The sequence below is a fragment of the Mandrillus leucophaeus genome, unplaced genomic scaffold, assembly GCF_000951045.1.
Source record: "Mandrillus leucophaeus isolate KB7577 unplaced genomic scaffold, Mleu.le_1.0 Scaffold3729, whole genome shotgun sequence".
NCBI classification, from domain to species: Eukaryota; Metazoa; Chordata; class Mammalia; order Primates; family Cercopithecidae; genus Mandrillus; species Mandrillus leucophaeus.
Window position 1 is genome coordinate 45,467 of NW_012103953.1, and position 20,639 is coordinate 66,105.

Sequence of the window (20,639 nt, forward strand, 5' to 3'; positions counted from 1 at the left end):
AGCACCATAACTAGACCGACAGCAAGATTTACCTAAATTTCAGTGAGTCAAACCAGGTCTGCTTAACCACATGTTGATACATCTTTTTTTTTTTTTTTTAAATATAAATTACTATTTTCTAGGAATGTTGAAATTAGTGGTATTAAGTGCACTAATTTTGTCTTTGAGATTTTTCTAATCACAAAAACTTTGTTAAAAAGTAAAAACAGTTTTATAGAATAGATACAAATTAACATCTAAAAATAGAACAAAATCACTTAAGATGGCTGCCTACTTTTTTTTTTTTTTTTTTTTTTTTTTCTGAGACAGAGTCTCTCACTCTGCCGCCCAGGCCGGAGTGAAGTGGCGCGATCTCACCTCACTGCAACCTCTGCCTCCCGGGTTCAAGCCATTCTCTTGCCTCAGCCTCCCAAGTAGCTAGGACTACAGGCATGCACTATCATGCCTGGCTAATTTTTGTATTTTTAGTAGTAGAGTAGGATGGTCTCGATCTCTTGACCTTGTGATCCACCTGCCTCGACCTCCCAAAGTGCTGAGATGACAGGCGTGAGCCACTGCGCCCAGCCAGCCATTATTTTTTACGTGTATTTTTTCTCTTTATTTTCTCTTGACACTGACTTGTTGGAAAAACCAGGTCATTTATTCTGCTGGAGGCTTCACATTCTGTATTTTCTGATTGCTTCCCGTGACATCATTTAGTTTGTTCCCATAACCCCTGTATTTCCTAGAGACTGGAAAAGTCTTGCTTAGGTTCAGGTTCAACTCTTTATTTGTCAAGAATCCTTTATAGGTGCTGATGTGAGCTTTATATGTATTTTCCTTTTTTTTTTTTTTTCTCATTCTGCATGGTTGAGAGGAGTGAGCTTTATATTGTATCGTATCAGGAAGCCTATGATATTCCACTCTAATGATGCTCAGTTTGATCTGCGGGCTCAGGCTCCCATTGAATTTGTACCTAATGGTTTAATCCATTGATGATTATTGCTTGAATCACTTATTTCACTAGAGGTTGCAAAATGTTGATTTCCCATTCTCTCATTTCTTCTAAACTTATTAGAAGAAAACAGACAAGGTGAGCCTTGGATGTTTTGTTGTGTCAGAAAGCAACGAAACTAATATGGTCTTGTCAAAAAGACTCAGAAATTGGCCAGGCGTGATGGCTCACACCTGTAATCCCAGCACTTTGGGAGGCTGAGATGGGTGGATCACCTGAGATCAGGAGTTCGAGACCAGCGTGGCCAACATGGTGAAACCCTGTCTCTACTAAAAATACAAAAATTAGTTGGGCGTGGTGGCACGTGCCTGTAGGCCCAGCTATGTGGGAGGCTGAGGCAGGAGAATCGCTTGAACCCAGGAGGCAGAGGTTGCAGTGAGCCAAGATCGTGCCACTGCACTCTAGCCTGGTGACAGAGCAAGACACTGTCTCAAAAAAAAAAAAAAAAAAAGGCGATTCTAGGTATATGTTCAGATATATAGCAACCAAACATGATAATGGATCTGATTCAAGAAAACCAACTATAAAACACTATCTTTGAGAGAATCAGGGGACATTTGGAAATGGACTAGATATTAGATGATATCATGGAATTACTGTCAATTTTCTTACATGTGATAATAGCACTGTGGTTAAGGTGTTCTATTTTTTAAAAAGATGCATACTGCAGAACAAAGAAGTGACATAACAAGATGTCTGTGATTTGCCTTAAATAAGAAAAAAAGATAATGTAAGTTTGGCAAAAATCTTCATAATTCACAACTGTTGAACTGGGGTGATAGGTATTTGGGTTCTTATATAATTCTTCTATTCTATGCATGTTTGAAATTTTTCCTAATAAAAACTTTAATAAAGAAATACAACATATGAATAGATGAACCCTAAAGGTTCTTTTAACTTACCTATATATCAACGGATCATTGAGGTCAAGTGTCTCACTAATATAGTCAGCAAGTATAAATGGGAACACAGGATACTGCATGAGATCATTGAAGGATCGGCCAGCATGTTTGTTTAAGTGAGTCAAATATTCAAAATTAGTAATTTGTCCAGTATACCATAAATTTGTCAGAGCAGTGATGTTACCATATTCCAGAAGATTAGGGAGGTTATTTGTGAGTATATTGTGGTATACATCATCACGAACCTAAAAGGGAAGTAGAAAAAAAAACCCAGATATTATTTTTAGTCTTATAGGCACTTTTCTGCAGAGAACCCATGACATTATAGACATGTTACAAATCTCATGTCCTTCAAGAAATTATTTTTTTCTCAGTAACATTAATGGGTAGAAAACTGAGATTCAAGTCCAGGTCATCCTCCAAAGGCTGGGCTCTTCACCACTATGCTTTGCTGCTGGACAAATATGTTAATAAAAAACTTCTAAGAAAAAGTTTGTATAGAAAAGTCACTTAAGACACTAAAAAAAAAAAATAAGGAAAAAAGAAGAGTCTCATTCTAAATAAATGCAATATGGTATAGTAGAAACAGCATGGTCTTCTGAATTGGACAGATCTGGTCTATTTACCTGCTAACCTTCAGTGCTACAGTTACCATGTCTATAATATGGGAGTGATAATATTTCTCTCATAAGAATTAAATAAAGTAGCCTATGTAAATAGGATATTTGATTTTCACTACTGATCGAAAACATAAACTCTTTTTTAGAGATTCACAATAGTTTTATCACAGAAAAAGGGTATTGGTTCTTTTAAAGCAATTAAATAATGATTGCTAATAAATGAAAAAAACAGACAAGACAACTTTGCTAAAAACAGATATGAAATACCCATTCTAAGCAGGCATATGCTTCAAACATAGGAAGAAGAGCCACAGATATGGATAATGAGAGTGTGAACTTAATGAGGAAATGTACTGGTAGTTATGGAACAGGCAAAACCACAGAGAATAGACCATCCTAAACCTGTAGCCTAAATCTGAAGGTTGCCAATTGTTGATGCTAAGGTCCACAGAAGGGAATTTATGACAGACTATAAGCCAAGCCCTGGAAGGAAAAGGAGGCATTCATTTATTCAACAAATATGAATTGAATACCTACATACCAGTAGTGTTCAAAATTCTGAAGAACTGGAACTTAACAAAGCAAAGACTTGGCATTCTACTGGGGAGAGGCAGAAAATGCTGGATGCTAATACATTCTATGGAGAAAAACAGACCAAAGTAAAGGAGGTAAGGGATGCTTGGTGGAGAGGGAGGGGTGGTTATTTTATAGAGTCAAGGAGGGTCTCTCTGATAGGAAGATATTTGATCAGGAAACTTGAAAAAGTGACAAAGCAAATCATTTGGATTTCTAAGGAGAAAAACATTCCAGGCAACAGTGAATGCAAAGTCCCCAAGGCACTGGTGTGCCTGACATTCAAGGCATGGATGGAGGAAACAGTGAGGGAGAGAATGGTAGACAATGATGTCAGAGAGGTAACAAGGTATGAGATTATCCAGGGCTGTATCAGGTTATTGGAAGGACGATGCCTTCAAGTGAATGTGACATGAAAGTGACTGAAGGACTCTGAGCAGAGAAAATATATGGTCCAACATACTTTAGCGGCTGTGTTGAGAACAATCTGAAGGGGGGCTAAGGGGCTTTCTACAAAGGAGAGCAGAGAAATGGTAGTGAAGGGACTGGAGGTCAAGAAAGGGTTTGTCAAAGTCATTGTAGCTGAAAGTCACTACAGCACTGAGCAAGGTTTTTCTTTTTTGTTTTTGTTTGTTTGTTTGTTTTGTTTTGTTTTGTTTTTTGTGATGGAGTCTCATTCTGTTGCCCAGGCTGGAGTGTAATGGCATGATTTTGGCTCACTGCAACCTCCGCCTCCCAGGTTCAAGTGATTCTCCTGCCCCAGCCTCCCAAGTAGCTGGGACTACAGGTATGTGCCACCATGCCCCGCTAATTTTTGTATTTTTAGTAGAGATGGGGGTTTCACCATGTTGCCCAGGCTGGTCTTGAACTCCTGACCTCATGATCTGACTGCCTCGGCCTCCCAAAACAAAATGCTGGAATTACAGGCATGAGCCACTGTGCCTGGCCCTGAGCAAGTGTAAACTACTTCATTTCGGTCATTTTGGGGAATCGAAATTTAACACAATTTTGGAGGTCAAAAATAATCATATAACCAAGGCTTTACTTTAATTAGAACTAAGAAATATGGCAATTTTTATTGGATTTCAGAAACAGTATGGATGCAGGAAAGCCAGTTAGGAGGCTATTGTAAATGATTCTGGCAAGAAATGATGGTGGCTTAAACCAGGATGGTAGCAGTGGAAGCAGTCAGACTCTGGATGTATTCTGACGACAGAGCCAACAGGACCTATTAATAGAGTGTATGCAGGGGATGAGAGAAGAACAAGAGTCTTGGATAATCTCAAGAGTTTTGGCCCGGGCACTGGAAAGATGGAGTTGTCATTTACTGAGATAGAGAAAACTGGAAGGAAATTTTGGGGGGAAGATTAGAAGTTCAGTTTTGTACAGGTTACGCTTGAGATGCAAATTAGTGACTTCTAAATGGAGACACCAGTCGGGAGTTAAATTAGTGTGGCATTCAGGAGAGAGGTTTGGGTACTGACATAAATTTGTAAATTGTTAGAATACAGATGGTATTTTAAAGTCGTAAGACTGGATGAGAAGACAAGAGGTCTGAAGAATGAGCCCTGCAACACACCAAGGAGGTGTCTGCAACCAAGACTGAGAAGCAATGGCTGGGGTAAGATATAAGAACTAAGAGAAAATGGTAACCCAGAAGCCCGGGGAGGAAGGTTTTATTTAAGGAGAGAAAAATCAGCTGGGTCAAACACTGCCGATAGGTCAAGTAAAATGGGGACAAAGAAAGATTATGACATTAGGGGTTTAGCAACATAGAGGTTACCGATGACCCTGACGAGAGTGGTGAGAAGAAAGTCTGCCTGAAGCATTTCAAAAGAAAACTGGAGGCAGCAAGCATATGCAACTTTCCCCAACAGGTTTTCTATAAAGGAGAGCAGAGAAATGGTGGCCGACAGGATTAGAGGTCAAGAGAGTTTGTCAAAGATGGACTCCGCTACAGCACTGAGCAAGTTTAAATTACTCCTTTCAGTCATTTGGGGGAATCAGAATTTACCTCATTTTGGAGGTAAAAGACAATCCTCATATAACAAAGGCTTCACTTTAATCAGGACTAAGAAATATGGCAATTTTTATTCGATTTCAGTAAACCTTCATGTAATCAGTATGAGTATAGTTACATTGGCGCATCAGCACTTAAACAATATATATCAATTAATAAGGGTGAATTTACCTTGGTGTTATCAAATGCCAACAGGAGTGTTCTGCCATTTGTTAGAAAGATTTCTACAGCATTATCTCTCAATTGCCACCAGCGCTTGTGAACTTCTTTAATTTCTTCATATGTCCAGGAAAATGATGCTGGTTCTAACTCTCCCTGAAGGCTCTAAGACAAAGAAATAGGCAAAAATATTTGTTTTGCCAGAAATATAAATAATTAATTTTAATTTTAGATTTTAAAAAGCATCAAAACATAACAGAAAATCTTTTTGTGGCAGATGGCAGATAAGATTACCTGAAAACTCTCCCAATGCAAAACACCTCAAAATGCTTGATAAAATTTAGAAATTAAAAAAAATTAATAGGCTTTATTTTTTAGACTAGTTTAAGGTTTACAGAAAATTGAGCAGATAATACAGAATTTCCATGTATCCTCCCCTCCCTTGGCCCTGCACTCACAGTTTCTCTATTATTAAATCTTGCATTTGGTATGGGACATAAATTACAATTGATGAACCAATATTGCTACCATTTTTCTTACATAAAGTACACAGTTTATAGTAGGGTTCACTCTTTGTGTTGTACATTCCATGGGCTTTGACAAATGTATAATGACATGTATCCACCATCACGATATCATACAAAATAGCTCTATTGCCCTAAAACTCCTTGGAACTCCACCTACTCATCCCTCGTTTCCTCTCCCCAACCTCTGGCAACCACTAATTTATTTACTGTCTCTATAGAGTTTTGCCTTTTCCATAATGTCATATAGTTCAAATCATACAGTATATAGCCTTTTCAGGTTGGCTTCTTTTACTAAGCAAATATCCTTTTAAATACATAGCTGAGCTTGCAAGAAAACAAGGGAAATGACATCCCCAGGGGTCAAAAATGTAGAGGAACCGGAAAATCAACACTAAGCAGGGAGTGATACTCTGGTTGCTCTGTTGTATGTGTCTGCATACACATGCATGTATGCACACACCCCAGTTTCAGAAACGAACTGATGTAGGTTCACAGCAACTTGAGGACAGAAGATGAGGCCCTGGCCCCCTAGAATCGGGGTGTGGAATTGAGATTGCTTCAGAAAGCTAAAACCTAGGAAGGGATGCCTAACGAAAGATTAGACAAACAAATGTGCACATCAATAAAGGGGAATAGGCCGGGCGCAGTGGCTCATGCCTATAATCGCAGCACTTTGGGAGGCTCAGGCAGACAGATCACTTGAGGTCAGGAGTTCAAGACCAGCTTGGCCAACATGGTGAAACCCCATCTCTACTAAAAATACAAAAATTAGTCGGGAGTGATGACAGGCACCTGTAGTTCCAGCTACTCGGGAGGCTGAGGCAGGAGAATCACTTGAACCCAGGAGACGGAGGTTTTGGTGAGCCGAAATCACGCCACTGCACTCCAACCTGGGTGACAGAGTGAGACTCTGTCTTAAAAAAATGAAAATAAAAATAATAAAAATAAAGGGGAATAACCAGGACGCAAGCTTGTCTCTTTTGGCCTGGAACCTAGAGAACAGAAAAAAAGCCTTTCTCTGAGAATTCATAATTGTGGGCCTGCCATCATATAGATTTAGGGTAAATCCACGTCTGGATGGCCTGAAAACGCCCGAGCTTTGAAACAGTTCTCATGCTTCCAAGTCATCCAGCAAAGGGAAAGCGGAATCTCTGGAGGAGCATTCCTAGAACTAATGGGGCATTTCTGCAAATAAAGCCCCACCGAATGTAAGCTGACAGATCAACACATACCAAATAGACACATTCCCCTGCTAGGTGGTCAACAGAAGAAAAGAAGATGAGAAAACAATCACTGGAAGGTTGAATCTGCTTGAGAGTATTAATCCTAGTGTACTCAGACAAATCCCCAGATTCTGAAATGAAGAGGTAGGGACCACAGGGCCTACACATCCTGCTATCACTAGGTCCCTCCCAAAGTACAAAATCAAGAAAAACTTTTAAAAAAAGTGCATCTAAGTCTTTGTAACTGAATATATAAATTATGTATTCAGTTACAATTAAGTCATGCTTTTAATAGTGAAATAATGAAAGAAGTTTCTACTAAAGTTTAAAACTAGCTAGAATTTATCTCCTCATATCAACCTGCATCCTAGTTTTCTTTATTTTTAATCAGTTTTTTTTCCTTTTTAAGAAATTTCACTTACTTACTCTTCTGTGTTGACTAACAGGAAGCTCAGAGCAAATTTAGGACTCAATTGCCAAGAACTATTTTATCCCAGGCTCTTTAACTTTCCAAAACCTTAAATTTTTTTCAGATTCAAATTATCCTACTCTATGTGTGTTTTACTATTGTTCTTGGTCCAAAATAATTTTTATAAGTAAAAGCAGGGAATATATCATGAATAAAATAAGACATCTTAATGAAAATGTAATATTTTCATACTTAAAACTGAATTCCTCCTTTGTTTAGTTTCAACATTCATTCAACATATATTAATTAACCACCTATGCACAAGGTGCTCTGCTAAGTGCTCTGCATGAAATAAATCTGTATAGGTTAAAAAGGGGGCATGAAACATTTGTACACACATTTGCATACACAATGCAAGATACGAAATGTTATATAAGAAGAACCAACACTACAAAAGTACATAGGAAGGAAGGATTTTTCTGTCTATTAAGAAGCAAGGGCATTTTCAGATTTTAAAAAAAAATTTTCCTCTTTATTTAAACATAAGATACATTTATAGCATGCAAGTTAACTTAAAATTAAATGGTGTCATCCCAGACCAAGTATTTGTGAATGTATCCTCAAGCACTGAAAATAAACCGACATATTCAACAGGTGGACTCAGACTCTTCTGTCACCTCATGTCAAATGGAGTTAAACACAAATTGAGCAGAATTTTTAAGGTGAAAAACTGTCATCTTTTGACACACAAAAAAGTTGTCTCATACATCAACTATTACATCCCTTGGCTGATAAAAGGATACATCTTGAAAATTAACATAACTATATTTTACTATCTGGGACAAACCCTGTGGTAATTGCTATATAAGTCAGAAAAGAATGCTGTTCATATATCTGACTACTTTAAATATGTTCATGATTTTTTTTACATTATTTATTTTATAACCAAACCTCATGTTTTCACTCATTACTTTTTTTTTTTTTTGAGACGGAGTCTTGCTCTGTTGCCCAGGCTGGAGTGCAGTGGCATGATCTCAGCTCACTGCAACCTCTGCCTCCCGGGTTCAAGCAATTCTCCTGCCTCAGCATCCTGAGTAGCTAGGATTACAAGTGCTGCCACCACACCTGGCTAATTTTTTTGTATTTTTAGTAGAGACGGGGTTTCACCATGTTGGCCAGGCTAGTCTCAAACTCCTGACCTCAGGTGATCCACTTGCCTCAGCTTCCCAAAATGCTAGGATTACAGGCGTGAGCCACCATGCCTGGCCTAATTTATTTAAAATAAAATATATATTGATAATTAAACCACACATAATCTCATTTAGTATATCCTTAGGAATTCCTGGCTTTAGAACTTCTCTGAAACAAAAAGCTTATTTCTATTACAGGAATCTCAAAAAATATTTTAATGGCATAAAAGATAATTCAAATAAAAGCTTTATTATACAAAAAAATAAGAATCTTTATTTTCTGATTAATACCAGTCTGTCTAGAATAATAACAATTATCATTAAGCTATGTGAATATCAGAATTACTTAAGTTATTCAATTATTTAATATTTTTCCTTTCTTTCTGAAGGCAAAGGTACTTGATAGTGAACTGGGAGTGGCAAGGAGTAGATATTTGTTGCAACAGAAGATAGTAATAGGAAGAAAAGAACATAAATTGATATAATAGGAGCATTCAGAATATGACTTACATTAACTGCTATAAGACTTGGGCCATGAGCCAGAGGAGATGGCACAGTCTTCTTTTTAAAATTATATTTTAAAAAATGTTTGGAACTCAGACCAATCTATACATAGAGTGACAAATAATTAACTCTAATAGCTCTTCTTTCTCTCTAGTTATACTGAATTGATACAGTTTTGGAATCTGTCTAGATTTATGTAAATACAGACTTAAGCTTCTACTCACCGAACTTTCAACTGTATCAGAAGCATTATCTTCCACAAAATACATTCCACATTTACCTGCAGAAAGTAATTGGATATAAGGGTTTTAAAATGCATGTGCACACTACCATTCATGGTTTAATGCATGGTCTCTGGAGTCCTTTGGTCTGAATTTGAGTCTCACTACCTAGACACAGTTCCCAGCACTCAATAAATATTTTTGAATAGTATCCATGAAGTCCTGGGCAAGTTGCTTTACCTCTTTGTGTCTTAATTTCTTTATTTAAAAAAAAAAAAGTTTGCAGGGAGCTCTATTTCACTGAGCTACTATGGGAATCAAATTAGAATATATGCAAACTGCTTATGTGCTCAGTGTTAAATAAATGTTGGCTATTTATTATTACCATTACTCTTACATTACAAGGATATTGATTTGCTTTATTTTGTTACACACTAATTGAAGTCAAGTGGTAAACCAAATTATCTAGCAAAAGGGAAATCCTTAATTATTTTGCAGACTGAGACACTCAATAGGGTAGAGTAGGCCCTAAACATAGCCCCCAACTTTTTCCTGTTTCGTAAGCTGGCTGTTGCTAACCCACGTCCCTACATCGCGTTTTAAAATATTGGGAACTTCTCTGAAGTTCTGCCCCCTGCATGCTCATCACCCTTGAGTACTGAGTGGACTCTGAACAAGTGGCATGGCTAGCTCAGAGAAGGGTACTGCCTCCATCCTTGTGAAGGTGGGGCTCAGTCCCACCAGGCTTGAAGCTCCACATCTTGGACCTTGGAGGCTGTAGCTTACAACACTCATTCTCAAATTTTAAGGTACATCAAATCACTGGAGGGCTCATCAGAACATAGACTGCTGGGTCCCACCCTCAGAATTTCAGATGCATCAAGTCTGGACTGAGGCGTGAGAATGTGCAATTCTAAGAAGCTCCCATGAGATGCTGATGCTACTAATTCAGAGTTCTCACACTTTGAGAACCTAGCCTACAGCATACATATTGGTTCTTTAAGGGAATAGAGGCCAAGTGGTATAATTGTTTTCCTTCATACTTTGAGAATAAAATTTCCAACCAAATATAACTATATAGGTATCCATGGACTAACAATCTTGGCCTTTCTCTCAGAAGTACAATAGAGAATATAAATTATGAACAATCTTAAAGTAGACATATTTCTTATGGACAGTTATATCTAATAAAATAGTAGGTAAGTATACCAATAATTTTTCACTTTAAAAAATCTAAATTGGCATATAATAAAAGAAACGGTTAAATATAAAATTACATATTCATGAAGAAATTTAATTTTATAAAAATTAAAATGCTATTCATGTGCTTTTCAGAACATAAGATATCATTTCTACACATTCATGAGTCATATGCAATCATATACAATGTTAAGACAAACTAGCCTATATGATACTACAGAAAGTTTATCCAATTTAATGGCATGGTGTCAAAAAAACACTCTAAATAATCTAAGAATAAATAAGGCAGGGTGAATATGTGAAAAATTCTTCAAAATTTGACTTACCTAGTAACAATTCACCAGCTGTCTCTCTAGATGGCGCAACACTGATACATCTTCGATTTATTCTGTCAAAACATATTTAAAATTACTATGACTAAATGCTTTGACCAATTTCAGAGAGTATATGCTTTATTTTACCTAGTAAAAGATTTCTGCAAAGCAGACTAGATAGAGCTCCAATAACATGAGGTATCTTGTTGAAACCCACATGAAAATATTAGCTCCTTTTTTAACATTCTAGTTGAAGAGAAATGACTGAAACACCTAGAAAAGGCTAATAATCCCTATAACCTGTAGACAGAATATATAAATTAAGTTATTTAAAAGATATATCAATATTTTATATTTTCTAGTAAATAAGCAAACATTGTTTCACACCTCTGATACTTCAAATACATTTTTTAAAAAAAGCCTAGTATTCTAGGAAAAACAGGATTTGGAATCAGAAAGTTCCTTTGTGTTCTTAGCCAATTTTCTTCTTTGCGTCTCAGTTTTTTATCTATGAAATCGGTATAACAACCACAATGAGAATATTATCAATAGTTAATATATAATAACATACTTAATACTCAACAATGCTATGGTACCTATTATTATTTCTTCATTTAATAGATGAGGTAACTGAGACAGACAGGTTAAGTAATTCGTCTAAGATTAAAGAGCTAGTAAGAGCAGGAACTGGAATCCGAACCTTTAATCACTACATTATATCGCCTCTTGATGATACCACCGGCAGCTCTATCTACTTTACAGAGATGTTAAACAGTCAATTACAAAATATGTGTGTGTGTGTGTGTGTGTGTGTACATGCATATGTGTGTATATATGTGTGTGTCTGTATATGTGTGTGTATGTGTATATATATATGTATACTAACAAGGGCCAGAACATGATGACTGAAATCCCATGAACCCTTGCTATCAGAAATGTCATTTCCTTTTAGATTTTGGCCATATAACCTTGTCCTCCCTTGAGCCTTTCCTGTTTAGGATTTTTCTAAAAATGATGGCATTATCTAAAATAAATATTACATAAACACTACAATAAACTGTTGTATATTCATGAAAGAGTGAAGGTCTATGGATTCAAAATTACCTTATAGATTCACTTGCAGCTTTGTCTTTGACAGTAGAAGAGAAAGAAGAATGAGTTTTGTCTTCAAATAGGTAAGAGAGTGGTGGTTTGACAACATCTGTTGAGGAGAAAAGTAAACATTATCTTTATCTAATGACCATAGTTCTCTGCTATATTTATATGTTGAGTTAAGAAGCCACTATTACCTTCTGATTTTTGTCTATCCCTAAGGAGATACTTATTTGGAATAGTTAAATAACATCTCTGTAAACGTCTCCTCTCTCGATTTGGTCCTTCTGTTGGATCCAACTGCCATGAAGTTGGATAGTAGATGGGGTCATACCATACTGCTCTGCAAGTAAAAAGATTAAAGGGTGTTTTAAGTGATCATTCAGGACTTGTAGCTATTAAAAAATCATTACAGAGATTGAATAAGTCACAACTGATCTGCTCATTTTAAAACTCCAAATATTTATACATTTGATCAGGGAATGCATATACAAGCACAAGTAATAAAATCTAAGTGTCTTTTTGCTCCTGAATCCCAGTCTCCCAGTTCCTCGCCTGAAGGCAAGATCTGCTTCCAGTTTCTTTCAACTATTAAATTTTTAAAAAGATATATAATGACTACTATGAACACTTTAGTAATACAACATGCTGCATTTAATATGGTTAGATAAAAATTTTTTTCCAAATTAACTTTTAACATTTCCCATTTTGCCTACTTTTTTTTTTTTTGAGACGGAGTCTGGCTCTGTCACCCAGGCTGGAGTGCAGCGGCACAATCTCGGCTCACTGTAACTTCTGCCTCTTAGGCTCAAGTGATTCTCCTGCCTCAGCCGCCCAAGTAGCTGGGATTACAGGCTCCCACCATGCCCGGCTAATTTTTGTATTCTTTTAGTAGAGATGGGGTTTCATCATGTTGGCCAGGCTTGTCTCAAACTCCTAGCCTCAAGTGATCCACCCACCTGAGCTTCCCAAAGTGTTGGGATTATAGGCATGAGCCACCTGACCTGGCCTCATTTTGCCTACTGTCTAATGAAACAAATAAAATCAGTTTCTTTCTGTGGTATGAATCACATTTTAAAAAAGATTTTAAAATAAATTTATATCTTAGATGAAATAAGACAGGAAAAACATATTAAATACAATTTTAGAAATAAATAAGAGAAAAAAACCACCCTTATTCATACCCTAAACATACCAAAATACTGGTAGTGGTTGTTATCTTTTTTTAAAAAAACATGCATCTGTTTTTAATTTGTAGTTATGATCATTATGATCATTTTTCTATAATTTGCCTTATTTTACAGAAACAGTATTATCTTTATCTCATTATTTTGAATGGCTGCCCAATATGAAGGCAGATGCACTGTAATGTATTTAACCATATTACTGCTAATATATAACTTGTTTCTAATTCATTCACTAGCATAAATAATGCAGAGATGGAAACTTTTATTTTCTTTTTCTTTTTTGACAGGGTCTCACTCTGTTGCCCAAGCCAAGGTGCAGTGGCATGTTCATAGCTCACCGTGGCCTTGAACTCCTGGGCTCAAGTGATCCTCCTGCTTCAGCCTCCCAAAGTCCTAGGCTACAGGTGTGAGCCACTGTGCCTGGCCTGCCTTCCATATTTTGAATATTTTCCTTAGGACAGAATCACTAAAATAGGATAACTGAAGCTAGAAGTAAAACGTTGTTAGGATTACTAATATATATTGTCAAAATGTACAATGCCACCAAAGTTCTCAGTAAGGACAGCTAATACCCTGCTGTGAATATTAGCAGCCAAAATTTTTTTTAACATAAAAAGTAAAATGTGGTATCTAAAGGTTCTAGAAAACCAAATTAGCCTCTAGCAATACTGAATATTTTCCCATGTGTTTGGTAACTCAGTTTGTCTTATGTGAGGAATGTGTTCATGCCTTTTGCTCATTCAAACTTCTGGGATCATAATATTTTACTTTAGAATCTGTATACATTTTTCAAACAATAAAAATAACTCTTTATTTGCTGAAAATATATTTCCAGGCTTTTTTGTTGTTGTTACGTTTGTTAAACACACTGGAAAAAATTAAGGTTAAAATCTATTGATTTATTTGCAGTTTCTTCTAGAAAGTCATCTATCCTTCAAAGAGCTGACAAATATCCTACTATCTTCTACTTTATAAACTTTTTGAGTAATTCTTTTAACCATTTGGAATTTACTTTAGTGTCTAATATTTAGTGTATGTTAGTACACCAAAGTCACATGAATCAGCTATCTTAACCAAATTTGGAGAATAATACCTAATTTCCCTCTTTTTGTTATTTGTAATACATATTTTAAATTAGTTAGAAAAATATATTTTTCTCAATCATCCTGTTTCAGTGATTTCTCTATTCTTTTACAAAGACCATATTTTTAAATTAAGCCAATTTTACCATCTAGACAAGCTAATGAGCCTCTCATTACTTTTCTTCCCCAGAATTAAAAAAAAACTCGTATGATTATTCTTTAAGATGAAAAAAATCACAAATGATTAAACAAAAAAAGTTTAATGAAATGATTTTATGAGTCTGAATTCTGGAAGACAAATTCAGTTTAACATCAATATCGTAAATCTTCATGGAAGACAATTTTAACCGTCCTCCCGCAGCTTACCTATCATGTGTCAGTTGCTGAATAAGTTCCTGCCAGTGTCTGCTGGCACTCAAATCTACTTTATACATTCCTCTAATGTGCTGGATCACCTTTTTTCTCTCAATTCCTTGGGAGAGAGACACTGCCTGGGTGATATCTGCAGCTATTTTAGATATATCCTTTGATTTTGAATCCAGACGCTGAAAGAGACTAAACAAATAATAAGATTGTCCATAGTTAAGAATACATGGAACGTATTTATCAAAACATGATACTTTAAAACTAAAAGTATATGTGAAATCTAATAGATTCCTAAAAGACACGCCTTTGGAACATACAAAATCTTACCTTTGTTGATTATTATTAACCGTTTTCTGCCAAGTAGCTTTATTCACTCCTTCTTCAGTTTCATATTTCCTTTGTTCCTAAAATATTTAGATAATATACTATATAAAATTTATTATTTCTCACCTAACATTGGCACAGAGCCCAACAAACTCATTTTAAAACCCAGTTAACAAAGGAAAAACGATTGTCCCTAGGAGACCAGAATATTAAAATGAATGAACCATCTAAACAATGTTATAATGTTATAATTCTGTGTCTATACAATTTAGGTCACATAAATTACAGTAGAATGGTTAACCAGGGTTGCTAAACCTGATGAGTTTACATAGTCGCTTGCCTCCTTACTCTGCTTTTTCATTAAAAACCTCTAACTCAAGGTATGTTTCAGCTTGCTTGTCACTTTAAAAGTCTTCCCTTCACTGAAGGCTAATGATAATGGATACTGATGACCACAGAGAACAAAGTGCTCCTTAAAATAAGCCTATTTTTCTTCTCTCATAGAAAAAAGCAGTACAGTATATAGGAAAAATAAAATAAAATAATCACCTCAAGTTCATCATCAATGATACTCTGTTCTTAAAAAAGTAATGTCAATCATTCTTTATCTATGATGGAATCTCCTAAGAAAGTACTATGGTTTCATTGACTCACCTCTTTGATCATTTTAATAAGGTCTGCTTTTGTTGATGCACTGGGAGGGATGCACTTGTGACCACATAACTTCAAAGCATTCATAAGTAGTTCTGCTGTGTCTAGCTCTTCTTCAGTCAATTCATCTTGGTGATTATGTATCAACTCTGACAAATACAAAACTAACTTGGCTCCATGCTTTAAAAAAAGTAATAATTTTTTAGTCATTTAGAATTTTAATTCTTACATTTAAATTACTTCATAGTAATTAAATTATATTGCTAGATTTATTTGGTTGCATCTGATTTGAATAAAGCACCTACAAAAGACATTCTGAGGATAATTACAGAAATCTGATTATGCACTGAATATTTGATGACAGACGATTAATGCTAATTTTGTTAGATGCAACAATGTTATGGTTACATAGGAAAATATTTTAAAAAAAGAATTTAGAGGTAAAATATCATAATTTCCATATATATGTTAAAATAGTTCAGAAAAAGTAGAAATGATGTCAATATAATAAAAATAGTAACTGTTAAATTTAGGTGATCATTCCATGGTATTTATTATACTACTCTTTCTACTCTCTGTATGCTTGAAATTTTTTCTTATAAACTATATTTTAAAAAGCAAGCAAGCTAGCCAGCTAGCTTTTGGGGAAAGAATTTTGGAAAGGACTTGCTAAAGGAATACAGGAAATAAAGTGGGATAAAGGAAAATAATTTTTAGTTTTTCTCACAGAAAAACTGAACTAGAAGGGAAAGCTTCCTTTAGACCTTAAAACTTATTTACTCTTCTTCCTTTGATTTCTGCTTAGTAGAAGAGAAGTTGGTGAAATTTCTAGAACTAAAACCTATCTTTAGCTTGTAAGCATTCACTACTCCCTAGGACAAAAGGTGAAAAACTCTCAAACTGGTGAGATCTACGCAGACAGTTCTATATGTATTTCCGTGGAAGAGTTGTTTTAGCCAATCTTTTATTAACAGTCCCTAAAACCAAAATTTACAGTGTTACTTAAGATAATGACAATTGTCCTTTGCAGCACAAACTGAAACCAAATGTCGATTCGTGACTTTTTAAGTGGCCCTTACATGCTGTAGATATTACACCTGACTCTAATGTGTACAGCATGTATTATTTAGACAATAATTTTGTCAACAAGTTAAACATATATATTTTACTTTAAAAATAAGCACTGACACGAATATCGCTGTATTTAGTTTTATGACATTTTTAACTGTGAATAGTATTAAATGTCAGAAAATGGATCTGGAAATGATTACATTTTGGGTGATATTTAAATTATCATGCTGAATCATATCATGTCATTTCCCAAAAACAAAAGATGAACATATGCAATAGTGAAAATAGCACAGCTCATTTTAATGCAACATTTTAAATTAGTCAGAGACAGCTGCTACCTGACCAAAAGAGAAAAATGAACAGAAGCTCTGTGAGTAAAAGGCCCAAAGAGTTGGCAAATAAATAAAAATGGTAAATGACTGGAAGATTTTCCTAAGTGTGTCTTAAAAGTAATGTTCTTGATATAACTTTAAAAATATTTCAGTTTAGCATTCAGTGACACTCTAAAATTATCTTGAAAAACTATCCGAAATGTTTTTATTCATTGTGAATATCTAAAGAAACACATGATTTTCTTAAACACTGAAGTTGTTTCTAATATCTCATTTTAATACCCTCTGATCACTTACGATTATCATTTCAGGGACTATAAAAGTGGTCATTTTTTTGGAACAGATACCAAAAAAATCTTATTTTCGGCCCTTAAAAAACTGATTTAAGGAACTGAATCTGTTAAACATGAATCCTTAGAAAATAATAAAGTGCTAAAATATGTAAAATATTTCTTTTCAAAGAAGGTTCTAATAAGGAAGAGTTCTGAGTGGACTACAGAAAGGGAGAAAGGTTTTGAAGAAGGTATAGAGTGATCTGGGTCATGGCCAAATGAAAGGATAGAATAGGAATATGGATAGACAAAGGAGAGAAAGGTGTTCTGTGCTGGTGGACAACATGAATAAAACAGCATGACAGTAAAAATAAACAGGATGTGAAGAGGTTGCAAGACACAAAGATATGATTATCTTGAAAAGAAGAGGGTCAGCAGGCTGGAGTGTTAATCAGAATCAAGTTGTGATGGCAGAAAAGAAGCCTGGGGCTTAAAAACCCAGGCAGATTCCAAATGAAATACAAATTAAATGTATGCAGCTGTGAAAAGGCATAAAGAAGATCACTCTACACTACTATGTAATAATGATCTCTAGGATATATTAAGTGAAGAAAGTAAGGTGCAGAAGAGTGTGTATACTTTGCTATCTTTCTTTGTGTTATGAAGTAGGGGAGAGAATATTTACATGTGTAAATACATGTATACATAGATTTGCCTGTATCTTCAACAGAAAAAAAAGTCAGTTACCTACACAGAGTGGGAAAGAATCTGAGGAGAAGAAAGGGATAAAAGCTAGAACCTCTCTGAATGTGCTGTTTCACAGCGTTGCTTTTAGAACCATGTAGACATTTCACGATTAAAAACAAAATTAAGCAAACAAACAAAACCCCAAAGGAATCCCAAAAAACTATAAAACAAACTGGAAAAAAAAGCCTACCTACCTACCTACCTAATTGGTTGAAGTTGGCAGCCTGACCAAATAAACTATTTAAGTGCTTTTATAATACAGTATTTTCACTGTATATGACCATAACAGTATGCTAGGAACAAAAAGAACCACAAAGACATCTTCAACTGCACTCAGCAGGATTGTTATTAGTGACCATGTTGGCCATCTTATTTTGAAAATGTTATATATGTAGAAAGACAAAGCAAATAAGTGATTATGTTAATATTAGGAACCAAGATATCAACATTAATAAGAAATACAAATAAAAAAATCCAAGAAAAAGTGAAAGCGTCAGTATAAACTCATGACTTCTTTGTCTTTCTAAAAAAATACATATTTCCTAGCTTTGTCCACGAAAAAGCCTGAGAAGAAACGACAACCCAGTAGAAATAAACATACGTAGTCCTTAGATTTGTAGTCTCTAAATGCTATCATCTCCTTAAAAGGAAATAAGGCCTTCTTGGGAGGGAAGTTGGGTTCTAGGTTTGGGGAAGGAATTGTATAAGGTGGGCCTGGGACATTCTTCTGTGCCAGAAAACAAGAAGTTTAATCATATTAACTTGTTAAAATGAAAAAGGCCATGTCGACCCAACAACTTGAATCTACAGAGGTGTTAATTTTAATATCAAACCAAATAATGATTGCAAAAGACTAAAACACATAACATTTATTTTAAAATACCTGAGTTCCTAATGATACTCCAAAAATAAAAACAAATACAAAAATTAGAGGCCACTAGGGGCATGAACTCATCATTCTAAAAATTAATAAACAGGGAAGGAAACAGCATTTATCCTGCCTTTCCTTGACTGACTGTACTTAAAGGCAGCCAAGGTGCTGGAGCCGCTGCCCAAGAGTCCGGATCTCACTGCCACGTGCCCGGACACCCGCTGGACACGCATTCCCGATTCCTTTTGTTTCCAAGTCCAATATGGAAACTCTCGAGGATCAGCCGATTCATAATCTTCTAAAGGAAGAAGAGATTCCCCAGAATAAGATTACCGTTGTTGGGGTTGATGCTGTTGGCACAGCTTTTGCCATCAGTATCTTAATGAAGGACTTGGCAGGTGTACTTGCTCTTGTTGATGTCATGGAAGACAAATTGAGGGGCGAGATGATGGATCTCCAACATGGCAGCCTTTTCCTTAGAACATCAAAAGTTGTCTCTGGCAAAAACTATATGTAACTGCAAACTCCAAGTTGGTCATTATCACAGCTGAGGCACATCAGCAAGAGGGAGAAAGCCGTTTTAATTTGGTCCAGTGTAATGTGAACTTCTTTAAATTCATCATTCCTAATGCTATAAAATACAGCCTGAACTGCAAGTTGCTTATTGTTTCAAATCCAGTGGATATCTTTGACCTATTGTGGCTTGGAATATAAGTGGCTTTCCCAAAAACCGTGTTATTGGAAGTGGCTGCAATCTCGGCTCAGCCCAATTCCGTTACCCAATGCAGGAAAGGCTGGGAGTTCACCCATTAAGCTGTCATGGGTAGGGTCCTTGGGGAACATGGAGATTCTAGTGTGCCTGTATGGAGCGGAGTGAATGTTACTGGTGTCTCCCTCAAGACTCTGCACCCAGATTTAGGGACTGATATAGATAAGGAACAGTGGAAAGAGGTTCACAAGCAGGTGGCTGAGAGTGCTTACAAGGTGATCAAACTCAAAGGCTACCCATCGTGGGCCACTGAACTCTCTGTGGCAGATTTGGCAGACAGTATAATGAAGAATCTTGGGTGGGTGCACCCAATTTCCACCATGATTAAGGGTCTCTATGGAATAAATGATGATGTCTTCCTTAGTGTTCCTTGCATCTTGGGACAGGACAGAATCTCAGACCCTGTGAAGGTGACTCTGACTCCTAAGGGGCCGTTTGAAGAAGAGTGCAGTTCCACTTTGGGGGATACAAAAAGAGCTGCAATTTTAAAGTCTTCTGATGGCATACCATTTCACTGTCTAGGCTACAACAGGATTTTAGTTGGACGTTGTGCATATTGTCCTTTTTATCTGATCTGTGATTAAAGCAGTAATGTTAAGATGGACTGGGAAAAACGTCAGTTCCTAAAGTTAGAAATAGGAATGGTTTGTAAAATCCTACAGCTATATTCTGTAGGTACTATATCCTGTGGGTAGCTATATCCTATAGTACCATCCTGTAGGCTGGATGATACTAATCTTGTGTAGTCCTAAACTGGTTGGTGTGAAATAGTTCTGCCACCTCTGAGGCACCACTGCCAATGCTGCCCATGCTGCAGTTGCCCCTTGAGCCAGATGGATGTTTACCGCGTGTTATATAAATAACTTCCTGGCTCCTTCACTGAACATGCCTGGTCCAACATTTTTTCCCAATCAGTCACATTCTGGATCCAGTGTATAAATCCAATATTGCATGTATGGTGCATAATTGATCCAAACAATCTTATTTTGTGAACTCTATATATCAGTAGTGTGTATTAT

At 36.0% G+C, this 20,639-nt stretch overlaps 1 protein-coding gene and 1 pseudogene across 2 annotated transcripts in view; one reads left to right on the top strand and one right to left on the bottom strand.

The window, feature by feature from the left end:
* The window catches only part of LOC105546879 (lysosomal-trafficking regulator), a gene marked incomplete at both ends in the record, with an annotated part of 110,929 nt that overhangs the window by 34,522 nt on the left and 55,768 nt on the right, over positions 1-20,639 (bottom strand). The window contains 9 exons of the mRNA XM_011990190.1: positions 1,897-2,141; positions 5,281-5,433; positions 9,346-9,401; positions 10,869-10,930; positions 11,961-12,057; positions 12,146-12,291; positions 14,584-14,772; positions 14,911-14,987; positions 15,562-15,738. Of these exons, the coding sequence (XP_011845580.1) occupies positions 1,897-2,141; positions 5,281-5,433; positions 9,346-9,401; positions 10,869-10,930; positions 11,961-12,057; positions 12,146-12,291; positions 14,584-14,772; positions 14,911-14,987; positions 15,562-15,738 (1,202 nt within the window). The remainder of the gene's footprint in view (positions 1-1,896; positions 2,142-5,280; positions 5,434-9,345; positions 9,402-10,868; positions 10,931-11,960; positions 12,058-12,145; positions 12,292-14,583; positions 14,773-14,910; positions 14,988-15,561; positions 15,739-20,639) is intronic.
* LOC105546878 lies at positions 18,382-20,364 on the top strand (annotated as a pseudogene). The gene has a single exon (XR_001007155.1). The product of XR_001007155.1 is annotated as an L-lactate dehydrogenase A chain-like (transcript).